Source organism: Coturnix japonica, chromosome 3, assembly GCF_001577835.2.
Source record: "Coturnix japonica isolate 7356 chromosome 3, Coturnix japonica 2.1, whole genome shotgun sequence".
NCBI classification, from domain to species: Eukaryota; Metazoa; Chordata; class Aves; order Galliformes; family Phasianidae; genus Coturnix; species Coturnix japonica.
In genome coordinates this window covers 30,806,608-30,826,443 of record NC_029518.1, presented here as the reverse complement: position 1 = coordinate 30,826,443, position 19,836 = coordinate 30,806,608, and the positions used below count along the sequence as shown (strand labels likewise).

General features: G+C 38.1%; 1 protein-coding gene across 2 annotated transcripts in view; it reads right to left on the bottom strand.

Annotated features, from left to right (window-relative positions):
- SMYD3 (SET and MYND domain containing 3) overlaps positions 1 to 19,836 on the bottom strand; it is a 327,921-nt gene that overhangs the window by 53,927 nt on the left and 254,158 nt on the right. For both annotated transcript variants that reach the window (XM_015857596.2, XM_032443560.1), the window contains 3 exons: positions 17,137 to 17,204; positions 15,528 to 15,630; positions 7,518 to 7,628 (listed from right to left, as the gene is read on the bottom strand). In XM_015857596.2, coding sequence (XP_015713082.1) covers positions 7,518 to 7,628; positions 15,528 to 15,630; positions 17,137 to 17,204 — 282 coding nt within the window. The remainder of the gene's footprint in view (positions 1 to 7,517; positions 7,629 to 15,527; positions 15,631 to 17,136; positions 17,205 to 19,836) is intronic.

Genomic DNA, 19,836 nt, shown 5'->3' with positions numbered 1-19,836 from the left:
ACCTACCTCCAACTTCTATTTGTCACAGGAAATTGGAAATTTTATCCTCTTTCTGGGAACACTGAGAGATTAAGAGTTCAGAGGCTCTTGACTTCTACATCTTGTAAAGACAAAATGTCTTGTGTTTCTCGCCCTCTGCCAGAGGGTCCACAGAAACATGAATATATAGTAATAATATCAAATTGAAAGAAGAGATGCGCTGATTTTTAATAAGTACAAGAAAAGAAAAAGTTAGAGAGACATTTCAGTTTTGTAAAAAGCAACAAAACATTCCAGAGAAAACATCTTAAACAGTTCTACAGAGCTGAGATGAAAGAGACTGATAAACAAATCAAGAAAGAGCAAAAAAGCATCCCCTAGGTCCTACTGATATTAGAAAGCACCTTTACATGTTAACATACACAAGCTATTATAGCATCCTCATTGAAAGAGAACTCAAGGTCTGTCTTAACAGAGGACTTTTAGGAATTCAAATGAGATAAAACAGTTTTCAGTTTGCTCCCTTCAAAGTACAACAGCATCTCTCCACCACATTCTTGAGCTGTAATGCATTGTCCAGTAACACTACATTAACAGTATAACTAACTTGACCAAAGTTAATTTCCCATATGAAGTATCACATGCAGAAACTTTAGATATAATAATTTGATGTTTCTATCCAGGAAAATGTGTTCACAATATGATTTGCCTGATTTCATAGAATCATAAAATGGTTTGGGTTGGGAGACACATGGAACATCATCTAGTTCCAGTTTCCCTCTAGACACCTCACTCTAAACCAGGTTGCTCAAAGTCCCATCCAGCCTGGCCTTGAATGCTTCCAGGGAGGAGGCATCCACAACCTCACTGGGCAGCCTGTTCCAGTGTCTTACCACCCCCACAGTAAAAAAATTCTTTCTAATATCTAGTCTAAATCTACCCTCTTCCAGTTTAAAGACATTTCTCCTTCTCCTGCCTTTACATGCCTTTATAAAAAGTCCCTCCCCAGCCTTCTGGTAGGCTCCCTTCAGGTACTGGAAGGCTGCTGTAAGGTCCTCCCAGAGCATTCTCTTCTCCAGGTTGAAGAGCCCGAGTTCTCTCATCCTGTCCTCACAGAGGAGTTGCTCCAGCCCTCTGATCTTATTTGTGGCCCTTGTCTGATCTAGTTTTATGTTATAAATTACTGCTGTTTCTCTCAGCATATTCCATCTTCTTTATGCTTATTTTAAAGTTCTTATCCAGAATGAAACTTTTCTTATTTCTGTTTATCTTCCAAGTAGAGATGAAAGAGGGAATGCTAGATGAATGATACAAAAAAAAAGAAACCCTAATAATAATTAGTTCTTATGACAGTTCCAAATAAGCTGGGCATTTGAAAAGGAGAACACTAGTTGGGCACTTAAATGTGGATGCTGCAGCGCGTAGCAGCAATGGGAGCAGATTCCCTTCCCTTGGCAAAAGAATATTTCTGCTTAAGACATCTGACAGAAAATTTATATTTCCACTTAAATGGATGTGTGTGAAAAGAATGAGGTTCTGCTCCCCTCAGATGAGCAGAAAGCTGGACTCTTTGGCACTCCAAGTCTCTAACTCTTATGTTGGCTCCAAGCACAAAACTGTTGGCCCAAATTGATTCTCGTTTCTCTATTGAGAGTGCCCCAAAAAAGAAAGGACTCTGCAGTATCTTTTCCATGACCTTTGACAACCTAAGCAAGCAAGCTGACTGCTGCCAAGTCATGACCAGAGCACAATGAGACAGTCCTGAAGCAACCAGGAACGATAAGTTGTCACGGAAAAATGATCACAGACCATTTGTCACTGTCTGACATTGTTTGTGGGACTGCCTTTTGATGGGGAAAAAATTACAATGCTGAAAGATGGAAGAAGCCTCAGAAGTTGTGCATGAAATGTTAAGAGACTGAAGAGAAAATGCCTTTGTTAACAAACAAGAGAGTCCAGAAACTGTTGCCTTGGTTTTCAGTGGCATTTTTGGCACTAGAAGAAAAGCAAACTGTTGGTCCATGGCTGTTATGAAGCACATCCCAAGAAAGTAAGACCCCTGAAAGAGAACGGAAGACTGTTAGACTGATGGATTTCAGGACATGATCCAGGGTTTACTTCATTACCAAATGTCTTGCCAGAATGAAGGAACAGTTAATCAGCCAACCACCTATGGAAAGAATTAACATTGTGTCTTAGTGGGCAGCTAATTACTGCCACTGGCGATACTAATGTTCAGCTGAAAGGGTGAGTGGGTGAAATATGATAGAGCTGATTTGACATCCAGATGTAGCTTGCTTTAAAGGCAGTTCAAGTGGTAAACAAATGAAAAGATGAGGAATGAACAGAGTATTTATAAAATAAGGTATCATAAACAACTATCTTTTGCTAGCAGGTCTATTAAACCAGCTTTTTGTTGGAACAAAGCCCTGATCTTTTTTTTTTTTTTTTTTTTTCAACATACCCTTAAATAGTTCAACATGAAATAAAGGTAAAAAGCCATATTCAAATTACTCTCAGAAACCTCGTCGACAAGTCAACCATGGACATACGATCTACAACAAATTTGATTGAGTTAAAGGACCATTTACATTTAATAAGAATCATAAGCTACTGTTTCATTATTTCTCAGAATAGTAAAAAACAACAACAACAAAAAACAAACCAAAACAACTCCACAACAATGAAAAAAATCTAGTAGTTTCAGGAGCTTCTTCAGTGCTTTTGTAAAAGAGCTGGTGAGTGCATGGAAGGGCAATACCAGCTAAAGAATTGCAGGTCACACTTTCATATGGAAGCAGATGGTTTGGCTACTGTTCAGATGACCTAATTCTGAGAATCTTGAAGTTGGAAAATAGACTTGTGATATTCTGTACCAAAACTCAGAGCGCAACATGACTGAATACTAAGCAGAGCAATAAACTGATTAAAGGAATAAAGTACTTACTGGCATTATGTTATTATTAGCTTTGGCAAGTATAAAACACTGGCCAAACGTAAAAATGATTCAAATTCATTGCTTTTGACCTTGTAATAAATAAAAGCTTTTGAAAAACCAAGCTAGACAGAAATACTAAATCCTGGCTCCCATGGAGAAAGACAACTCATAGTAAAGTGATTCTATATGCACAAATCTCCTGTAAATCCATGGCTGGAAAGGTGAACAATACTCTGGCTCATGACTCTGGAAAAAAAACATTCTCCTTTTAAAATGTTTGTCATCAGTGTAATCCCATCTTTAATTGTAATTAATGTAAGAGGCTTTTATGTGCCAGAAGTTCAGCTTTTAGGAAGTAATACACTTCAAAATTACAGTGGAGATTGATCTAAAAATGTCTGGAGTAAATAGTAATGTATAAAGCTGTCAGAGATACAATGAAGACATTATAGCAGCAAAAACTTGAAATACTGAGAGCCAGCAAACATTCTGTGAGTGACTTCAATAGAGGTCGTCTTTCTCACTCTTTTTAGTTCCTGAATTGTTTCTCACCTCCAGCCACAATCAAGTAAAAATATTGGATAGATTCACAGCTAGTAACATTTAATTGGGCAGTAACTTTACTGTCAAAAGGATCATCTCAATCTTAACCAGTTCACACTGCTGTGTTAACACAAGCTTCTCTTTCCATGTTAAATCAGTAACCACTTGACTAGTTGCTGAAATAAACTGGCTAGCATTATGGTATGATGTTCTAGAATTAAAGTGAAGCCAACACTGGGACCCAGGCACCAAAAATTATTTGAGATCCACAGCTAATCTAGTCACTACTGTTCACCTTCCATGTCTTCTCATCCTTGATGACAACTATGAACCTGCATTTGCCTATGACTGTCCTGGTGGTGGGACAGCCAAACAGAAAAAAATGCTTAAACTCACCATGAATCTCTTTGAAGAGCAGTGACCAAAGAGGAAAGCTAGCTTGTACAGCATGCAGTGCCAGGCCATCTGCACAGACATAGTCCTCTCCACTTGTTCTAGCACTGTGTCTGCTTACAATGAGTGAGCCAGTGTATCTCAACAACAGTTGAGCAGGATCCCTGTGATTGGGGTGTTGTATAAGTATACTTGAAAATGCAGACTTTGACATATAACAGTCTGAGATACAAACAATTGTGCAAAAGAACTGTAATTGGGAAGCAAATAGAGACGAAAGTTGATAATTCTGTGATTCTGTGAAAGCTACACTGTATAAAGCCTCCATGACTTACCATAACGACAAAGGGATTATGAACGTTAAAGCCACTGATGGTGTTAGAGGGAATTTTGCTATTTTATATAGCTATTGTATAAAATATTACATGTATCCACATTAAATGTAAATAAGAAATAAAGACTATTTCTCCACAGATAAGATGCATCTTAAATCATAGCTTACCTGAAATCTAAGATGTCAGAAAAAGCCCTGGCAAAATCACATCAACTAGTGCAACAGCGCACTTTGGCATGCTACTCTTCTTTACATACATAGTTAAACCACACAAATGTAATACTATGTAACCACAATCCCAGTTTAATCAATTTTAGCTCAAATAACAGTGAAGAAGCAGCAACATTGGCTGTATTACAAATGTATCTATAGTAGCAACCAGAGACAAATTATTTGAAGTGTAACCTATGCAGCTGCAACTGCACTCTGCCATGCAGAGCTAGTGAGACATGTAATCATAAGATTCTTGTTTTTGTGGAATAATGTAATATATCTCACCTAACTTTATCTGTTTAAAGAGTTGGTTTTTACTTGAAGGCTTAAAAAGGGTAAAATGAAAAGGATTTCACTTTACTGTAAATAAATCTGTACCTCTCAAGAGTGATTTGTCAACTTTCACTGGTCTCTAGTAGATACTCAGCGGCTTGCAGAGATACTCTGCAAGACCAGAACTTGGGAGCAGCAAGAAAACATAATCTCTGTAAGTGTTGAAACTAGAAATGTAGGGAGTTCTGAGGAGATAAGTACAACTGGAGAAAGGAGGAAGGGAGAAAAAAAAAAAAAAAAAGAAAAAGGAGGGAAAAACAAGAAAACCAGCAAAGAACTTGAAGGTGTAAGGCATTACTAAGGAAACTAGAACTTGCATTGTTTATAATGAAGACTTCTGAACTAGATTGCTGTTTGACTAAGCCCATTGTGTTAACGTGTCATGGGGTTATCTAGATCGATCTATGTCTGTGACAGTGGGGGCAGTAGGCCTGTGGGCCCCCTGGCCCCAAACAAATGGGAAGGGAAAAAGGAATGGGGGAGATGGGAGCTGGGCTCAAGGAAACAAACAGAGCAGCAGCAACGATCTAAGGAGGAAAACTTATTTCACTATGATATGGGAACGCAAGATAACACAACATAATACAATCTAATTGAAATTTAGGCTAATAAATCAAGTAAAATAAGAGAGAGAGGGGGAGAGAGAGAGAGGCTTCCAAAGACTGAGAAGCCTACTTTGAAAATGAAGGCTTGGAAGCACACCCACACATTCACATTCACTACACACCCCATTCTGTAATGTCAAAGAACAGAATTTCCCAAAAAATTATCTCTTCCACTGTTGTACCTACAGTGCTGCATGTCCTCCAGCTTATCATCAGAGCCTGAGATCAGTGGTAGAAATGTACCTGTTTCCAATTCAGTCATGAAAAGCATTATAACAGTAATATTTCTGTTGCATTGAAAAGAAATGATGTACTATGAAGATTGCTGGAGTTTATATCTAATGATCCTATACTGAAATAAAGAACAAAGAAGACTTTTTCTTAGATATCAATAATGTTGAGATAAGTTTCCTAGCTCTTTAAAGATGTCTTTACATGGTAACAGTGAGGAAAGCTTAAAGAACTTCAGAATGCAATCAGAAGGACTTTTCCCTCACAGGGAATTTTCCCAAAAGATTTAAAAAAATAAAAAAAATAAAAATAAAAAAATAAAAAAAATAAAAAATCTATTGGAGATGAATTCAAACCACAGTTAAAAAACATTCAAAGTGGAAAAAAAAAAAAACAACAAAAAACCTTTTAAACTTATTTATGAGGTTATTACTTCTATAAATTTACATATCAATAACATCAATACAGTATCTGCAAATGTGGTATATTGTGTAATAGTGACTATAAGTGCACTCCAACCTGTGGATCTTGTTTCTTAAAACATGTGACATGCTGAATGGTCTTTATGCCACTTGTCTCCCCTTCCACAGCTGTTAAGTGATCCATAAAAACTCTTTAGCACGTTTATGTTTCTTAATCATCATTGCATCTGTGTTGGGATGTCATTCCCCAAAGCTAATCTGAGATTTCATGGTGGGCGCTTGAATGAGCATCTTTAAATAAAGATAGAGGTCTTTGCTTCCCTTCATTGCCTCCAAATAGCATTGCAGCAATCTTTTTCAGGCACAAAATGCCAGCAACGTCTGCACATGGGCAGGAAGTCATTTAATATTATGTCATAAACCTGAAATTCTTCTTTTGTCTCCTTTTCTGAACTGGCTATCTATGATTCAAATGATATGTTTTGCATTTAGTGAGCATACTCTGGCTTGAACAAAATTATACAACTGTCCTACCCCAGACGCTTTTTAAATGCTGTTGTTCTTGAACTAATTTTTAATCTTTTTGCCATACAGCAATTACTTTGTGAATCAAACAGTACTCCTTAGAATCACAATTTCACTGTGACTCACCTGTGTGAATTTCACTGTGGTATGTGACTCAACAAAAGTGTTAATTTCTGAAAATTAGAATAAGTGTATCTATAACTAGAGAGATAAAGTGAACAAACTGCTGTGAATACATTTTACAGCCTCATTTTACATTCTGTTGAGATGATTCTGTTTGATCTCACCTCAGTCTTGGAGCCAGAATTATTCTGCTTGGGCTGTCTAAATATGATTAAATCCCAAAAATGATCAATCAAGGCCAGCTTGAACCCTAGGTCCAGTTGAACAAAATTTTATCTACAACAGCTTCTGCACCAAGAACTTCCAAAAGAGAACATAAAAGCTATGAGTAGTTGTGCAAGAAGATTCACCACTCTGGGTGTCACTTAGCTCTGACAATTGCTAAATGTATGTGGTGATTCTTGAGTATTTATTGATGTAGATGCTTGGGAGAGTTTATTTAACATTACTATGAGGATAAACACAGCCTTCCTGTAGCATTAGGCACTCAGTTCCTGTTCTAAAATTACTTCTTCTATAGAAAAAAGATCATCCTTTCCTTTCTCCTTATGGTCATATTAACTCATTTTCAGAGTTCCTTGAATATCAGAATAATCTGAACCACACCTTGGAACTGGAAGTGGTTCCTAGCTTTGTGGACAGCAAAAAAATTTAGCAAAAAATTCTTCTTATCATGTGGTCAGTATTCCCTGCCTTCCTTTCCTTCATGGTTGTCTTTTGCAGCAACAGAAACAGAACTGAGGTCAGGAGTTATTTTCTTCTGTATACTGGTAATTCAATTAGTAGCAAAATCTAAGCACCACATAAAGGAAGGGAAAGCGTTGAATGCCCCTGGAAAATTCTGCTTCATTGGCAAGAGATTTCTTTGCTCAACCTACCTTTTCTTGATCCTGGCAGAGGCAACAGTCACATTCAAAGCAATACTGGCGCTTCAGCTGCTTCTGTCGTTCACTGGTGGGCATCAGTGATTCAATATAGCTGACGGTGAGCTGTGTGCAGCAGATAGGGAAACAGGGTTGGTATGTTTTACAGAAATTTCATGTGTAGCTACGGTAACATTTTTTGATACATTTTTCCTGCATAACATGAAAACTTAACAGGTACAATAGAAAAAGAATGACAACTTTTACAAACATATATTCAATGGAGAAACACCCTTTCACACAACACATGAAATCCTGAAAAATTATAAGAATTTTAATCCTGAAAAAAAAAAAAAAATATAAAAAAAAAACAAAAAAACCAAAACATTATTCCAGATTTTCATCCAAAGCTGAAGAAAAAAAAACAAACAAACATAAAAGAAAGAATAAAAGAATGGCATTTCAGCAGCTGAAATGTCTGTGAATGATCTCATTTTTTGTCTAGCTTTAAAGCTGAAGTGTGCATGTAACATCCATATTACACAACTTCTGATTATCTCCAAAAAATTTATCGGAAACTGTTACTTTCTTACAAATACATCTTTTGTGCTATACATGAGCCTGCAGTAAGCTTCTCTTATGTCATCCCTGTCTCCAGGCCCAATGTGATGTTTCGCTCGTGATGAAAGTATCATAAAAGCACTGCAGTCAGTTATTGAAACTACTGACAAGAAAATGTATTTAAAAAAAAAAAAAGAAGAAAAAAAAAAGAAGAAAATGCTTAAATTTGTGCTATTTTAAGCTCCTCATGCTCCATAACAAATTCCAGTGAATTACAGAGAACACGAGAACACTTGTTTGTTCACTTTGACATCTGCCAGAAGGAATTTTTCAAGGCAACCATCTGTAGAGTTCCTCAAATGTTTAAAGTGCTGTGTGGGCACAAACTAATGATAAGGGAAAGAATATAAAGAAATAACAGCCCATCTCAGACCAGCATTCAGAAATAATTGCTATGGAGTGATTACACTGTACACCTTGCCCAACATGCTTTGAAACACTCCAGAGAGGTCAGAGCTAAAAAAATCAGGTCATATTACTTCATCCTGAGCCGATCCACTTCAACTAATTGGGAGAATTTTCACATGGTTCTCAGTTAAACCATGAGAGTCATCTCAAAGTACTCACAGTACACCAATTTCTACTGATGACTATGAAATCCATTGTTAGAACCTGCATTTTGCAAATTAGCTAGTACTCTAATTAAACAAGCAATTAACAAGCAACTAAAATAATGCCTGCATTTCTTTTTCGTTCTTCATTGCAGTGTGCCCTAATTACTTATTGAAGGAGGACTGTATTAAAACAAGATTACTGAGACAGTCGAGTCAAGCACTTAAAACAAGCATAAGCAGAAAGCCTGTGTAAAAAATATGTGGTAACCTAATTGAAATTGATAGTGTAGTTTATTAAAGAGATAAATTAAGTTACACATATTATCAAAAGTCAGAAAGTTTAAGAATTTTATTAGATTTTTCTTTTTAAATAATGTTCTGCCACAGCCTGTTCATTTCTCAGCTGAGAGAAAAGTAGCAGGTGGAAAGCAGAAGACTGTACTAATCCTTTACACAGAAACATTGGGCATTCCTGAGTGTTCTGTGGGGAATGGGTGGAAATTAATTTGCCTATATCTTTTCCACTCTTTTCTGCCAAGTTTGACCTCTTCTGCCTGTTTTCATTCTCTCCAATCTCTTCCCCTGGACATGAGTATTGTTGTCTAGTCATATTCTTCACACCTAGCAATCTAATCTTGGTTTCCAGCCCTTGGTTCTAGCTCCCTACATAGCACTTATTGGCACAAATGACTGTCTTAAGTCATCCAGTCAGTCTCAGATGTGCCCTTCTCCATCCCCTGCATGTATCTTACACATTTTGCCCACATTTAATCACTAACTGTTACTATCTCAAATGTACAGTTCTTGTTCTCCTACTCTGGCTTCTCAAACAACTTTAGTGACCCCACTGAGGATATGTCTTCATTTCTTCCTCTAGAGGGTCCTCCTCTGTATCTTCCCTGGTGTGGTAAGAAAGACCTGTCTCTTCTTTCCTACAAGGCAGTTTCCAGTCAAGCTGTAGGCTTTGTTGTTGTTGTTGCCATGTGTGTTGCAGAAAGGCGGAAAGCAGGAATAAGTTTGAAACCAGTAATTTCTTGTCTTGAAGGCTACTGAAGAGAAGTTGATAGGAACATCACTTAACAACCTGCTCTGGATTAGAACATCTGACAGAGGGAGGAGGACAAAAAGCCACATCACGTTGTATCTTCTTCTAACGTTTTAATGATTTAAGGTTTCTCTTGTCATTGGAAGCCCAAGTCCAAATTCCCAATCCTGCCATAAATGAAAAGAATGTTTGTAGCTGGCAGACTGAAAATACAGTTAGAATATTTAGAAACATGACCAACCTAACGGTGACTAAGTCTACACTAATCATTTAACTGTTTAAACATAAAAAATCTGCATTCAGGTCTCATTCCTACACTTGCTTAAATTTTGGATTAAATGAAGAAATCTCTTCATTAGATGCAAGCCTCATTTAACATGTACATATTCACGATATACGCCCACTTATCAAAGGTTGCCTTAGTGGTATTTGCATGTGGGATGTGTGGCATTAATTAAAACATTATTTCAGCTGACCAAAGCTTGCCTCTTTATTGCAATGATTATGAAGAATGTAGTAAATCTTTTTCCCCAAGCTGAAGAGTACACATTAAATAGCATTTAAGAAGGCAGGGAATTGCTTAACAGCCTTAAGACCTATTGACTCTCATGACCTTCTCCTTGGAAATGCAGCACAGTCTAAGCCATACTTCTTGCTCTGACAGAGAAACTTTTTAACCATTGGTATGGTGGATAGTTTCTCACATTGCTCATCCACCAAATGACGTGGACAAGATTTTCCCTCATCACTCCCCCTCATTCTGGTGGGGGGTTTCAACTTCCCAGACATCTGCTGGAATTACAATACAGCAGATAGGGAACAGTCTCAGAGGTTCCTAGAGTGTGTGGGAGATAACTTCCTGACACAGCTGGTGAAGGAGCCAACGAGGGGAAGCAAAATTCTGGACCTGCTGTTTGTTAACAGAGAAGGTCTGGTGGGGGATGTAAAGGTTGGAGGCTGTCTGGGACAAAGTGATCATGAGATGCTAGATTTCTCGATCCTTGTTGAACCACAGAAGGGAGTCAGCAGAATTGCCACCTTGGACTTCTGGAGGGCGGACTTCAACGTCTTTAGGACCATGGTTGAGAGGGTTCTTTGCTGGGTAACTTTGAAGAGCATGGGAGCCCAGGAAGGCTGGGAATACTTTAAGGAAATTATTCTAAAGGTGCAGGAGCTGACCATCCCAAAATCACAAAAGACGAGCTGATGGGCAAGGAGGCCGGGCTGGCTGAACAGAGATCTTTGGCTAGATCTCAAGAACAAAAAGAAAGTTTATGGTCTCTGGAAGAGAGGGCAAGCTACTTATGAGGATTACAGGTATGTAGTGAAGCTGTGCAGGGAGAAAATAAGGAAAGCCAAGGCTCATCTAGAACTGAGCTTGGCTGCTAAGGTTAAGGAGAACAGTAAATATTTTTATAAACACATCAACAGCAAGAGGAAGGCTAGGGAAAATCTCCATCCCTTGTTGGATGCTGAGGGCAACTTGGTCACCAAGGATCAGGATAAGGCTGAGGTACTTAATACCTTCTTTGCCTCAGTCTTCAATAGTAAAACTTGTAACTCCCTGGGAACACAGCCCCCTGCACTGGTAGATGGGGAGGGGGAACAGAACAAGCCCTGCATGATCCATGATGAGATGGTTCTGGACCTGCTTCAAAAGCTGGATGTTTACAAGTCCATGGGACCGGATGGATTGCACCCTAGAGTGCTGAGGGAGTTGGCGGATGTGGTTGCCAAACCACTCTCCATAATTTTTCGGCAGTCTTGGCTGACTGGGAATGTCCCGGTGGATTGGAGGCTGGCAAATGTGACGCCCATCTTCAAAAAGGGTCGGAAAGATGATCCTGGCAGATACAGGCCCATCAGTCGCACCTTGATGTCCAGGAAGGTTATGGAAAGGATAATCTCAGGAACCACCACGGATCAACTAAAGGTCAGCCAGGGGATCAGGCCTAGTCAGCATGGGTATATGAATGGTAGATCCTGCCTGACAAACCTGATTTCATTCTATGACAAGGTGACCCACTTGGTAGATTAAGGTAAGGTTGTCAACGTGGTCTACCTGGACTTCAGTAAGGCCTTTGACACTGTCCCCCATAACATTCTGGTAGAGAAGCTGGCTGCCTGTGGTTTGGATGGGCGCACGCTCTGCTGGGTGAAGAGCTGGCTGGATGGCCGGGCCCAGAGAGTTGTGGTCAATGGAGTAGAATCCAGTTGGTGGCTGGTCACAAGCAGCATGCCCCAGGAGTCAGTGCTTGGGCCACTGGCTGAATATGAGCCAGCAGTCTGCCCAGGCAGCCAAAAGGGCCAATGGCATCCTGGCTTGTATCAGGAATGGTGTGGTGAACAGGACTAGAGAAGTCATCCTGCCCCTGTACTCAGCATTGGTGAGGCCTCACCTCAAGAACTGCATTCAGTTTTGGGCACCTCAGCACAGGAAAGACATGGAGGTACTGGAGCAGGTCCAGAGAAGGGCAGTGAGGTTTGTGAAGGGCTTGGAAAATCATCCCTATGAGGAGAGGCTAAGAAAGCTGGGGCTGTTTAGTCTGGAGAAAAGAAGGCTGAGGGGAGACCTTATTGCTCTCTTCTAGTATCTGAAAGGTGCTTACAGTGACAGTGGGGCAAGTATCTTCTCACTGATGACAAGTGATAGGACGAGGGCAAATCGCCTCAAGTTGCACCAAGGTAAATTTAGGTTGGATGTTAGGAAACACTTTTTTACATAAAGGGTAGTCAAGTACTGGAATAGGCTCCCCAGGGAGGTGGTTAAATTGCCATCTCTGGTTGTGTTTAAGAGCCGTTCTGATGTGGCGCTCAGGGATATGATTTAGCAGAGGGTTGTTAGAGTTACGGTGCTGTACAGCGATGTATAGTGACAATAATGGAAAGATGGTACAAGAGAGGTGGTAATAAGTATCCAAAAAGTTATTTAAAGGAAAGACTCACCCAATAGAGGCCTTCAGTCTTCTGGAAAATGCTGAAGCAATCTCCACCAAGAAGCAATCTCCACCAAGAAGCAATCTCAAAGAGATGCTGCTTCAGTGGTGGTCAGCCCTTAAATGAGGTCTAAAGGGGGTGGAGTCAGGCTCCACCCCTTCCAGGAGCACAGCTAAATTACTCTCACCTGTGTTCCCACAGCTGACCAAAATCTTGCCTCAGCTGATTAATCAGAGGTTCAGGCTGTGATTACCAATTTCCCATACAGGTACTATGGTTAGGCTGTGGTTGGACTTGATGATCTTTGAGGTCTTTTCCAACCTGGGTGATTCTGTGATTCCCATACTGCCATGTTGCAGTGGTCTTAATTTATGGTTCTTCTGTTGTTGTTTTTGTTTTGTATAAGCTACAGAATTTTTAGACAGAGGATTCTGTAAGAATTTAAACTGAATTGTAATTAATGCAAATGGCAGGGGAAAAAGAAGTAAGTCATCTTGGTTTTGCAACAAGTCTCAAGGTCTTAGGGTTGTGTAGAAACATCTGTTCCTGAGACAGAGCTACGTAGGTCACGAGCAGGCTGTGACTTTTCTCTTTTGGCATTTATGATCAACATGACTTCGAATTCCAGGAAAATCTTACACATCTTTGTTGAAAATCCATCAAGAAGATATTTACCGCTGGTCATATGAACTTACAAATTTTATTTATATGCTTCTAAAACTTAAGAGGACTGCATGTTATGTGGCTTTCAGCAGAAAATATACAAATTTGCTCTAGCTGTACTCTGAAGTAGACATGAAGCAATGCACACATTTTGGAGCAGAACTCATACATCTCATACATCCTGTCTCTTGAGTACGACTAATTGATTTGAGCTACACACTAAACTAACCACAGCTATGCAACTTCTGATGGGAGAGTAGGCAAAATTAATTTACGTTTGTCTGTAAATTACCAACTAGACATAATAATTAACAACAACAACAACAAAAATAAAAAAGATAAAAAATTACTGGTGGAAGCCAATGGGAACTTTCTGCCTTCAAAAAGTATGCAATTTAATAGAACTGTAGTACAAAATCCAAACAATATACCCAATGTTTAATCTGAACTTCTATCTTGCAAAGCAAAACGCAAGGAACAGACGATTCTCCATCTTGACAGCTCTCGGTGTTTATGATGATCCCTGCAGCAGCATATTTTGCTTTATTAGAGCTTCAGCTCTAATCTGCAGTGATTATACATGAATCACACGTTTAAATTCCTATAAAAACTAATAGTTGTGACTCGTGATTTCTTAGTGTTTCGAGACTGTTAACAATGCCTTTGCCACAAAAGAGGACCAAAGAGGCTAGAATTTCTGCATGTGATTTTATAAGCAATTGGTTTTCCAAATACACAACACCATCATATTTAGCACCTTTATTTTATAGGGATTCAAGACAAAATTTTCTTCTGCCTTATGAGTCCTAACTTCCTACTGCCTATTTTTTGACCCTGAATAAATTCGAATGCCGCACAAAAATTAAATTAAAACCCATTAAATGATACCTGTCCTCATGTGAAAAACATACAAGGCCAACATCTGTCCAGACACAAGACCAAAAAAGAAATGGAACAACTTCCATCAGGAATTTATTTTTTTTTTTTAGGTTCTTGCATCCATTTTCTCAGTGGTGATCAGTATAATTATTGTGTATAGCATCAATCCTCTAAAGTATGACTGAGGCACAAATATACTAACATATACTAACATACTAACACCCTGGGGAGACACTACAGCCTGTTTGTATTTTTAAATACATAACCCATCTTTGTGAATCAGTAAGTCAAGATAAATGAATAGTGTTTATAAGTACATATAACTTGGCTTGAACAAGATTGCCAGACAAAGTAATGGCTACACTCACCGGCTCCGTGAAAATATATTGCATCCTATAAAATTTCTCATCAGAAAAAGTAAGCAAGCAAAAGCTTGGTGTTAGCTCTCTACAGTATTTTGCCTAAACATAAATTTCACCATTTACATATTTTGATCATAGAGAACGGATGGATTAAAACAAAAAGATCAACAACTATTTATAGGGAGGAAGAGATACTGCTCCCCAATTATAATATGTAAGTCCTTGAACTTCCTAGTCATCAAAGCACTGATGCAAACCGTATTTACTAGAGGTCATGATTATAAAATAACTAAGGGCTAGAACTGCATAGGTCATTGTTACATAGCAATTTACTTATATATTTCCTCTTCGCAGGCTTTACTAAACAAATTCTGCACTGCGTTTCTCTGACAAACATTTACATCTAAATTCTTATTTAGCCACAAATGAATTGCTTTCAAAATAAAAACAAATGCTGTCTTAAAAACAAAGCTGTGAATAATTTGGAATCTGAAATCTCTTGTGAGAAGTATTTTGAAGTTTTTCCCACTGAAATGTCAAGAAAACAAACCTGGCATTGCTACTTTTGCTGCCAATTACAGGTTTACTACTATAGCATAGCTGCAGCCTGACAAATGCTTATTGTTGCAACGATTTGGTGAACACTACATTCCACTCAAATATTCTAAGTGTTTCCATCAGGGTAAAGACATTCAAACACAAACAAAATGAAGTGCCTAGAGGAGGAAAGGAGAAACAAGAATTTATCAAGACTGCTAGTGATTTATGGGAAGTAATGATTATGGGGCCCAGGCAGTGTGAAGAGATGATTCTATTAATCATTTTCTCCCTGATAGCTACGTGCTAAAAATTGGCACCAATATATCATCAAAATATTAAGCTGGTGGCCCTGCAGTCTGGAATTTATTTAGGGAGATGTCATTGTTGCAGGTGTCTGTGATGGAAGAGAGGACAAGTTAATTACCTCTTCGCCAATCTGGATCTCTCGGACGGAGCGAAGTAAAAGCTGGTATCCTTCAAAAACGATCACACAGTTTGGGTCACAGCTGTGATTCAGCAAAGACATGCTGTGAGAGGTGGTAAAGGGAGAGAAAGAAAAAAAAACTTTAATATACTGTCATTACTGTGGACATAATTTGGAAGTAGCTAACTATATTACATCTTAAATATCAAGCAATTAAGTTATCAATAAATAAAATCCCTGGTAGATGAGCTGCTCTTGGTTAGGGGAGAAAAGTTATTGTTTACCAATGTCTATCTTCAAACAGAAGCCATGTCTGAATCTGCCTTCCTTAAACTCTGGATGGAAGGGCACTTGCCAAGGATTTGGGAACTATAAGTAATAAGTAATAAGTAATAGTCTCGTGCGGGTTGGAAGGGACCTTAGAGATCATCGAGTCCAACTCCCGGGATTCGAGCCTATGTGCTGCAGAGCGGCACTTCTACCACTTGCGCCACACGGGGGATTCGAACCCCGGGCCCTGGTGTTGCAAGGCGGCATTGCTACCACTGCGCCACCGGGGCACACGTGTGGAGGATGCGGACTTAAATTCACAATTTTCCCAACTCATAGTGATTTGAAACAGCAAAATTACATCTGCTCTGAATTAAACTGGAAAAAAAAAACTTTAGCACCCTTTTGCAAGGCACCATTAAAGAACACTGCAACTTCCTTACCAGGCAGAAGCTTTTTAGAAAGCTTTTAACTAATAATAATGCTCCAAAATAAGGTTCATTTTCCCCAAAGTATATGAAAAGATTTGTTTCCATTTCCCTCTGAAATCAGATGACTGTCCTGTGCTTTTCATAACATTAATTTCTCTGTCCTCATAGCAGTTCTTCTCCTATTTTTATCACGAAGCAGGCCTCAAGATCGTGCCGTTAGTCAAATCTTGCACATATGACATTAGTAGAGAAAGAAACAATAGCAACAGGCCCCTTTAGATTCTGACAATACAAATCAACCCTAGATTCACACAAATAAATTAATATAGTAAGGTAAAATGTTCAGTTATTCATGTTCACCACTGATAGTTACAGTAACAGAATTCTATGAAGGCAAAGCCTTACCTGTTACATATTTATTAACTAATACAAACAAGAATCTGAATACCCATTTTTCAAGGGGTTTACCTTTTTGCCTTACTTTCTTAGGTATGGTAATTAACTAATAAACACATTCAATCTTTTTCTTTTAATTGCCAATTTAGAAGGCTCTTGGTTGCAAAATATGTATCCTTCAAAGCAGCACAGAACATATTTCCTTTCAATTATTTAGGAAGCCTTAGTAACATGTTTATAATGTTAGCATTTATTGTTACTTAAAAATGACTACAATCTCCATAAAAATAAGGTATGAAGACACATCCTATTTAACTGTGTAATCAGAACCTTCTAAGAATGCTTTCAATTTGATGACTGCTTTCTATTCTCTTCTAATTTATTTGCATTTGCCAGTTTCTTGTTTAAACATGTTACCTGCTTTGATGGTGCTTATAGCTACCTCGGAAAAGAGGGAAAAAAGAAAAACCTAACATAGATTTTGCCTGTGAATGAAACAGTGTCCATGGTACCTGGGATATAGGCCAACACCAACATCCTGCATCTCTCCATTACTGATGGTGAAACAGTTACAGGTCACCTGTAAAAACAACGGAAAAAATCCAGGATTACCAGACTCATTTGGAAACCCCACACTCAAGTGAAAAATCTTCCAAAATAAAATGAAGGGGCAGCTGGTAATTGGATGGGAAACATTCAAGTCCAACACTGGTGCTCTTTCATTTAGGAGTAATCACATCTGGGACACACTCTCCTGTAAAACTGCCGTCAATTAAAGCAGAAATAATAGTATCCTGCAAAAATGTGGGGTTAAACACATGCAGAGGCCCTACTTTCCTGTCCAGAGGGAGAAAAAAAATACCCTACACAGAGTCTGAGAAGCTCAGCCTGAAGACTACAGAGCAGGTGACAGTGACAGCAGATGAAAAGAAGTGGCTGCTTCCATGTCAATATTCTACTGATGCCAGGCTGTCACAGACATTTTAATGAGTGCTACTGGAGCCCAACAAATATAGCTGTGTCAGTTTTAAAGTAGAGAGCAGCCTTGACTGTCGCCAATGTGATACAGGCACAAATACATACAAAGACGGTACAGTTCCCCATTGTTTGCTCTCTGGATATTTTGGTTTGTATATACAAGATCACATAAAACAAATTTCAAACTGTAATTAAAGATAAATATAAACTTTCATCTCAAATATTCCACTAGATATGTATCTTCCCTCTCACTCATACAAACTTAAAGTAGCTTTACACAGGAGTAGAAAAGAATAAAAGTTCTGTGCAAGGAGATAGAGTCAAACTGCAAAATAACAAACAGGAGTCATCGTGTTCAACTTAGAATACAACTCCTAATAGACCTTTAATATATCAGATTGGTTTTGGGGGCAAAACATGAATTTTTTTGTTTGTTTGTTTCTTTTAACGTTGTTTGTATTTTTACTGTTTGTTGGTCAGTTATCAATGACGTACTCACACAATACTTTATGCAGAAAAAGACTGCATATAAAAGAAAAGTCCCAGGTCTGTTCTACATAACATTAAATGCCATTTATTCTCTTTAGGAAAAAAAAAAAAAAAAAAAAAAATCAAAAAAAAAAAAAAAAAAAAAAAAAAAAAAAAAAGTTAGAGAGTTAGAGTATGATTTGGCAGTTCTGAAAATGAGACTGGAAAGTTGCAGTTTTATTCTGAGCAATTACACAGAATATTAAATTTGCACCTCTATTGCAAAGAGGTGCACTGAACAACTTAATAGTACATATTGTCTTACAGAATTGACAAATTATTATTTATGAGAGCATTAACCATAAGGTGAGAATGAAATCCTTTTTCAAAAATCTCTCATAAATTCTGACAGCAACATTAATTCAAATAAAAGTATATGCAGTAGGGTTTATGTTATTTTAAATGGTTAGACAACTCTATGATTAGTCTATTATTTATATAACCCATTCAAATGTTCCTCTTAAATTATCAAATACATACATCTTAATTATTTTTGTCCAACTGGCATTGGATACAAAGTATCAGACAACTTCAGAGCAAAGATTAGACTATTTCAAGTGGCAATTAAACTAGCTCTAAAAATATTGACTTGATTTTGGTATTTATTGAAAAAATAATGCCTTCCAGGTAAAAGAGAAAGAAAGCCAGCTTATGTGGACCTTAGCTCTCTCTAGTGGATTATGAAGTAGCAGAGGTCAGACATTTCTTAGAAGTAAATGAATCCCCCTTCCTTGCAAATCTCCTACTATTACCATAAAACTGTTTATATTTAACAATATGGAATTTTGATCACTGTAGAGTTATAGAGACAATTCCATTATTTTCTAGTAAAGGTACATATTCTACCATGTGAAAAAGTTTCACACACAGAAATCACAACATTTTCACTTTTTGCTTTTTATAGGGCATACTTAAAGAAAAACATGAAATGAACGGATGCTCTGAGATTCAGATATCAAGACTGTCTTTCAACAGCAGCTCTCTGTGAGGCACTTATTAACCTCCCTGTTTTAGATGTTTTCATGGTATGCAGTTGCATCCCAATATCCTAATGAAGTAGTGGAATACCATCTAATTTCAAATTATTTGCAGTTTCCAATATGAAACTGGGAATCAGAAGCATTCAGAGTCACATTTAGAAAGGCATGTAGGTACCTCAACACAGACAGAAGTCTAACTGCTCCTATGAATTTTAGGCTACATCATTTTGCTCATAGTCTGACCAGATTAGCCTCCTAGCAGACAATCTTTCCCCGCTGTTAAATTCAAGTATGGAAGAAAATTAGACAGTGATGCCCATGCAAAATGCAATACAGATGCTGCCCTTTGTTGTGGTTGCTTTCTGTCTGCAAGCGGAGAGAGAGAACATGAGACAGTAGTGAGAAATAATATCACCTATGGCATTTGAAATTCTGATATATGTTAGTCTCCACTGACAGTTTGCAACTGGCAATAGATAAATGAAATCTGTCAAAGTCCATCAACAGAGGGTTCAGTTGTTTGTTTCCTTTTTGATTTGTTGCGAAGTTCCTAAGAATCTTCTGAATATCCCCTATATTTCTGTTCACATACACTTTTAAGAGGTTTCTTATCTCCCAAAGTTACAGATGAACCCTGACAAGGGGACTGCTGTGGTTACAGTTCAACAGAGGAGTTAAGGTTGTAGGCCATGCCTTGCTTGAAACAAGAGTAAGAGGAATTTCTGT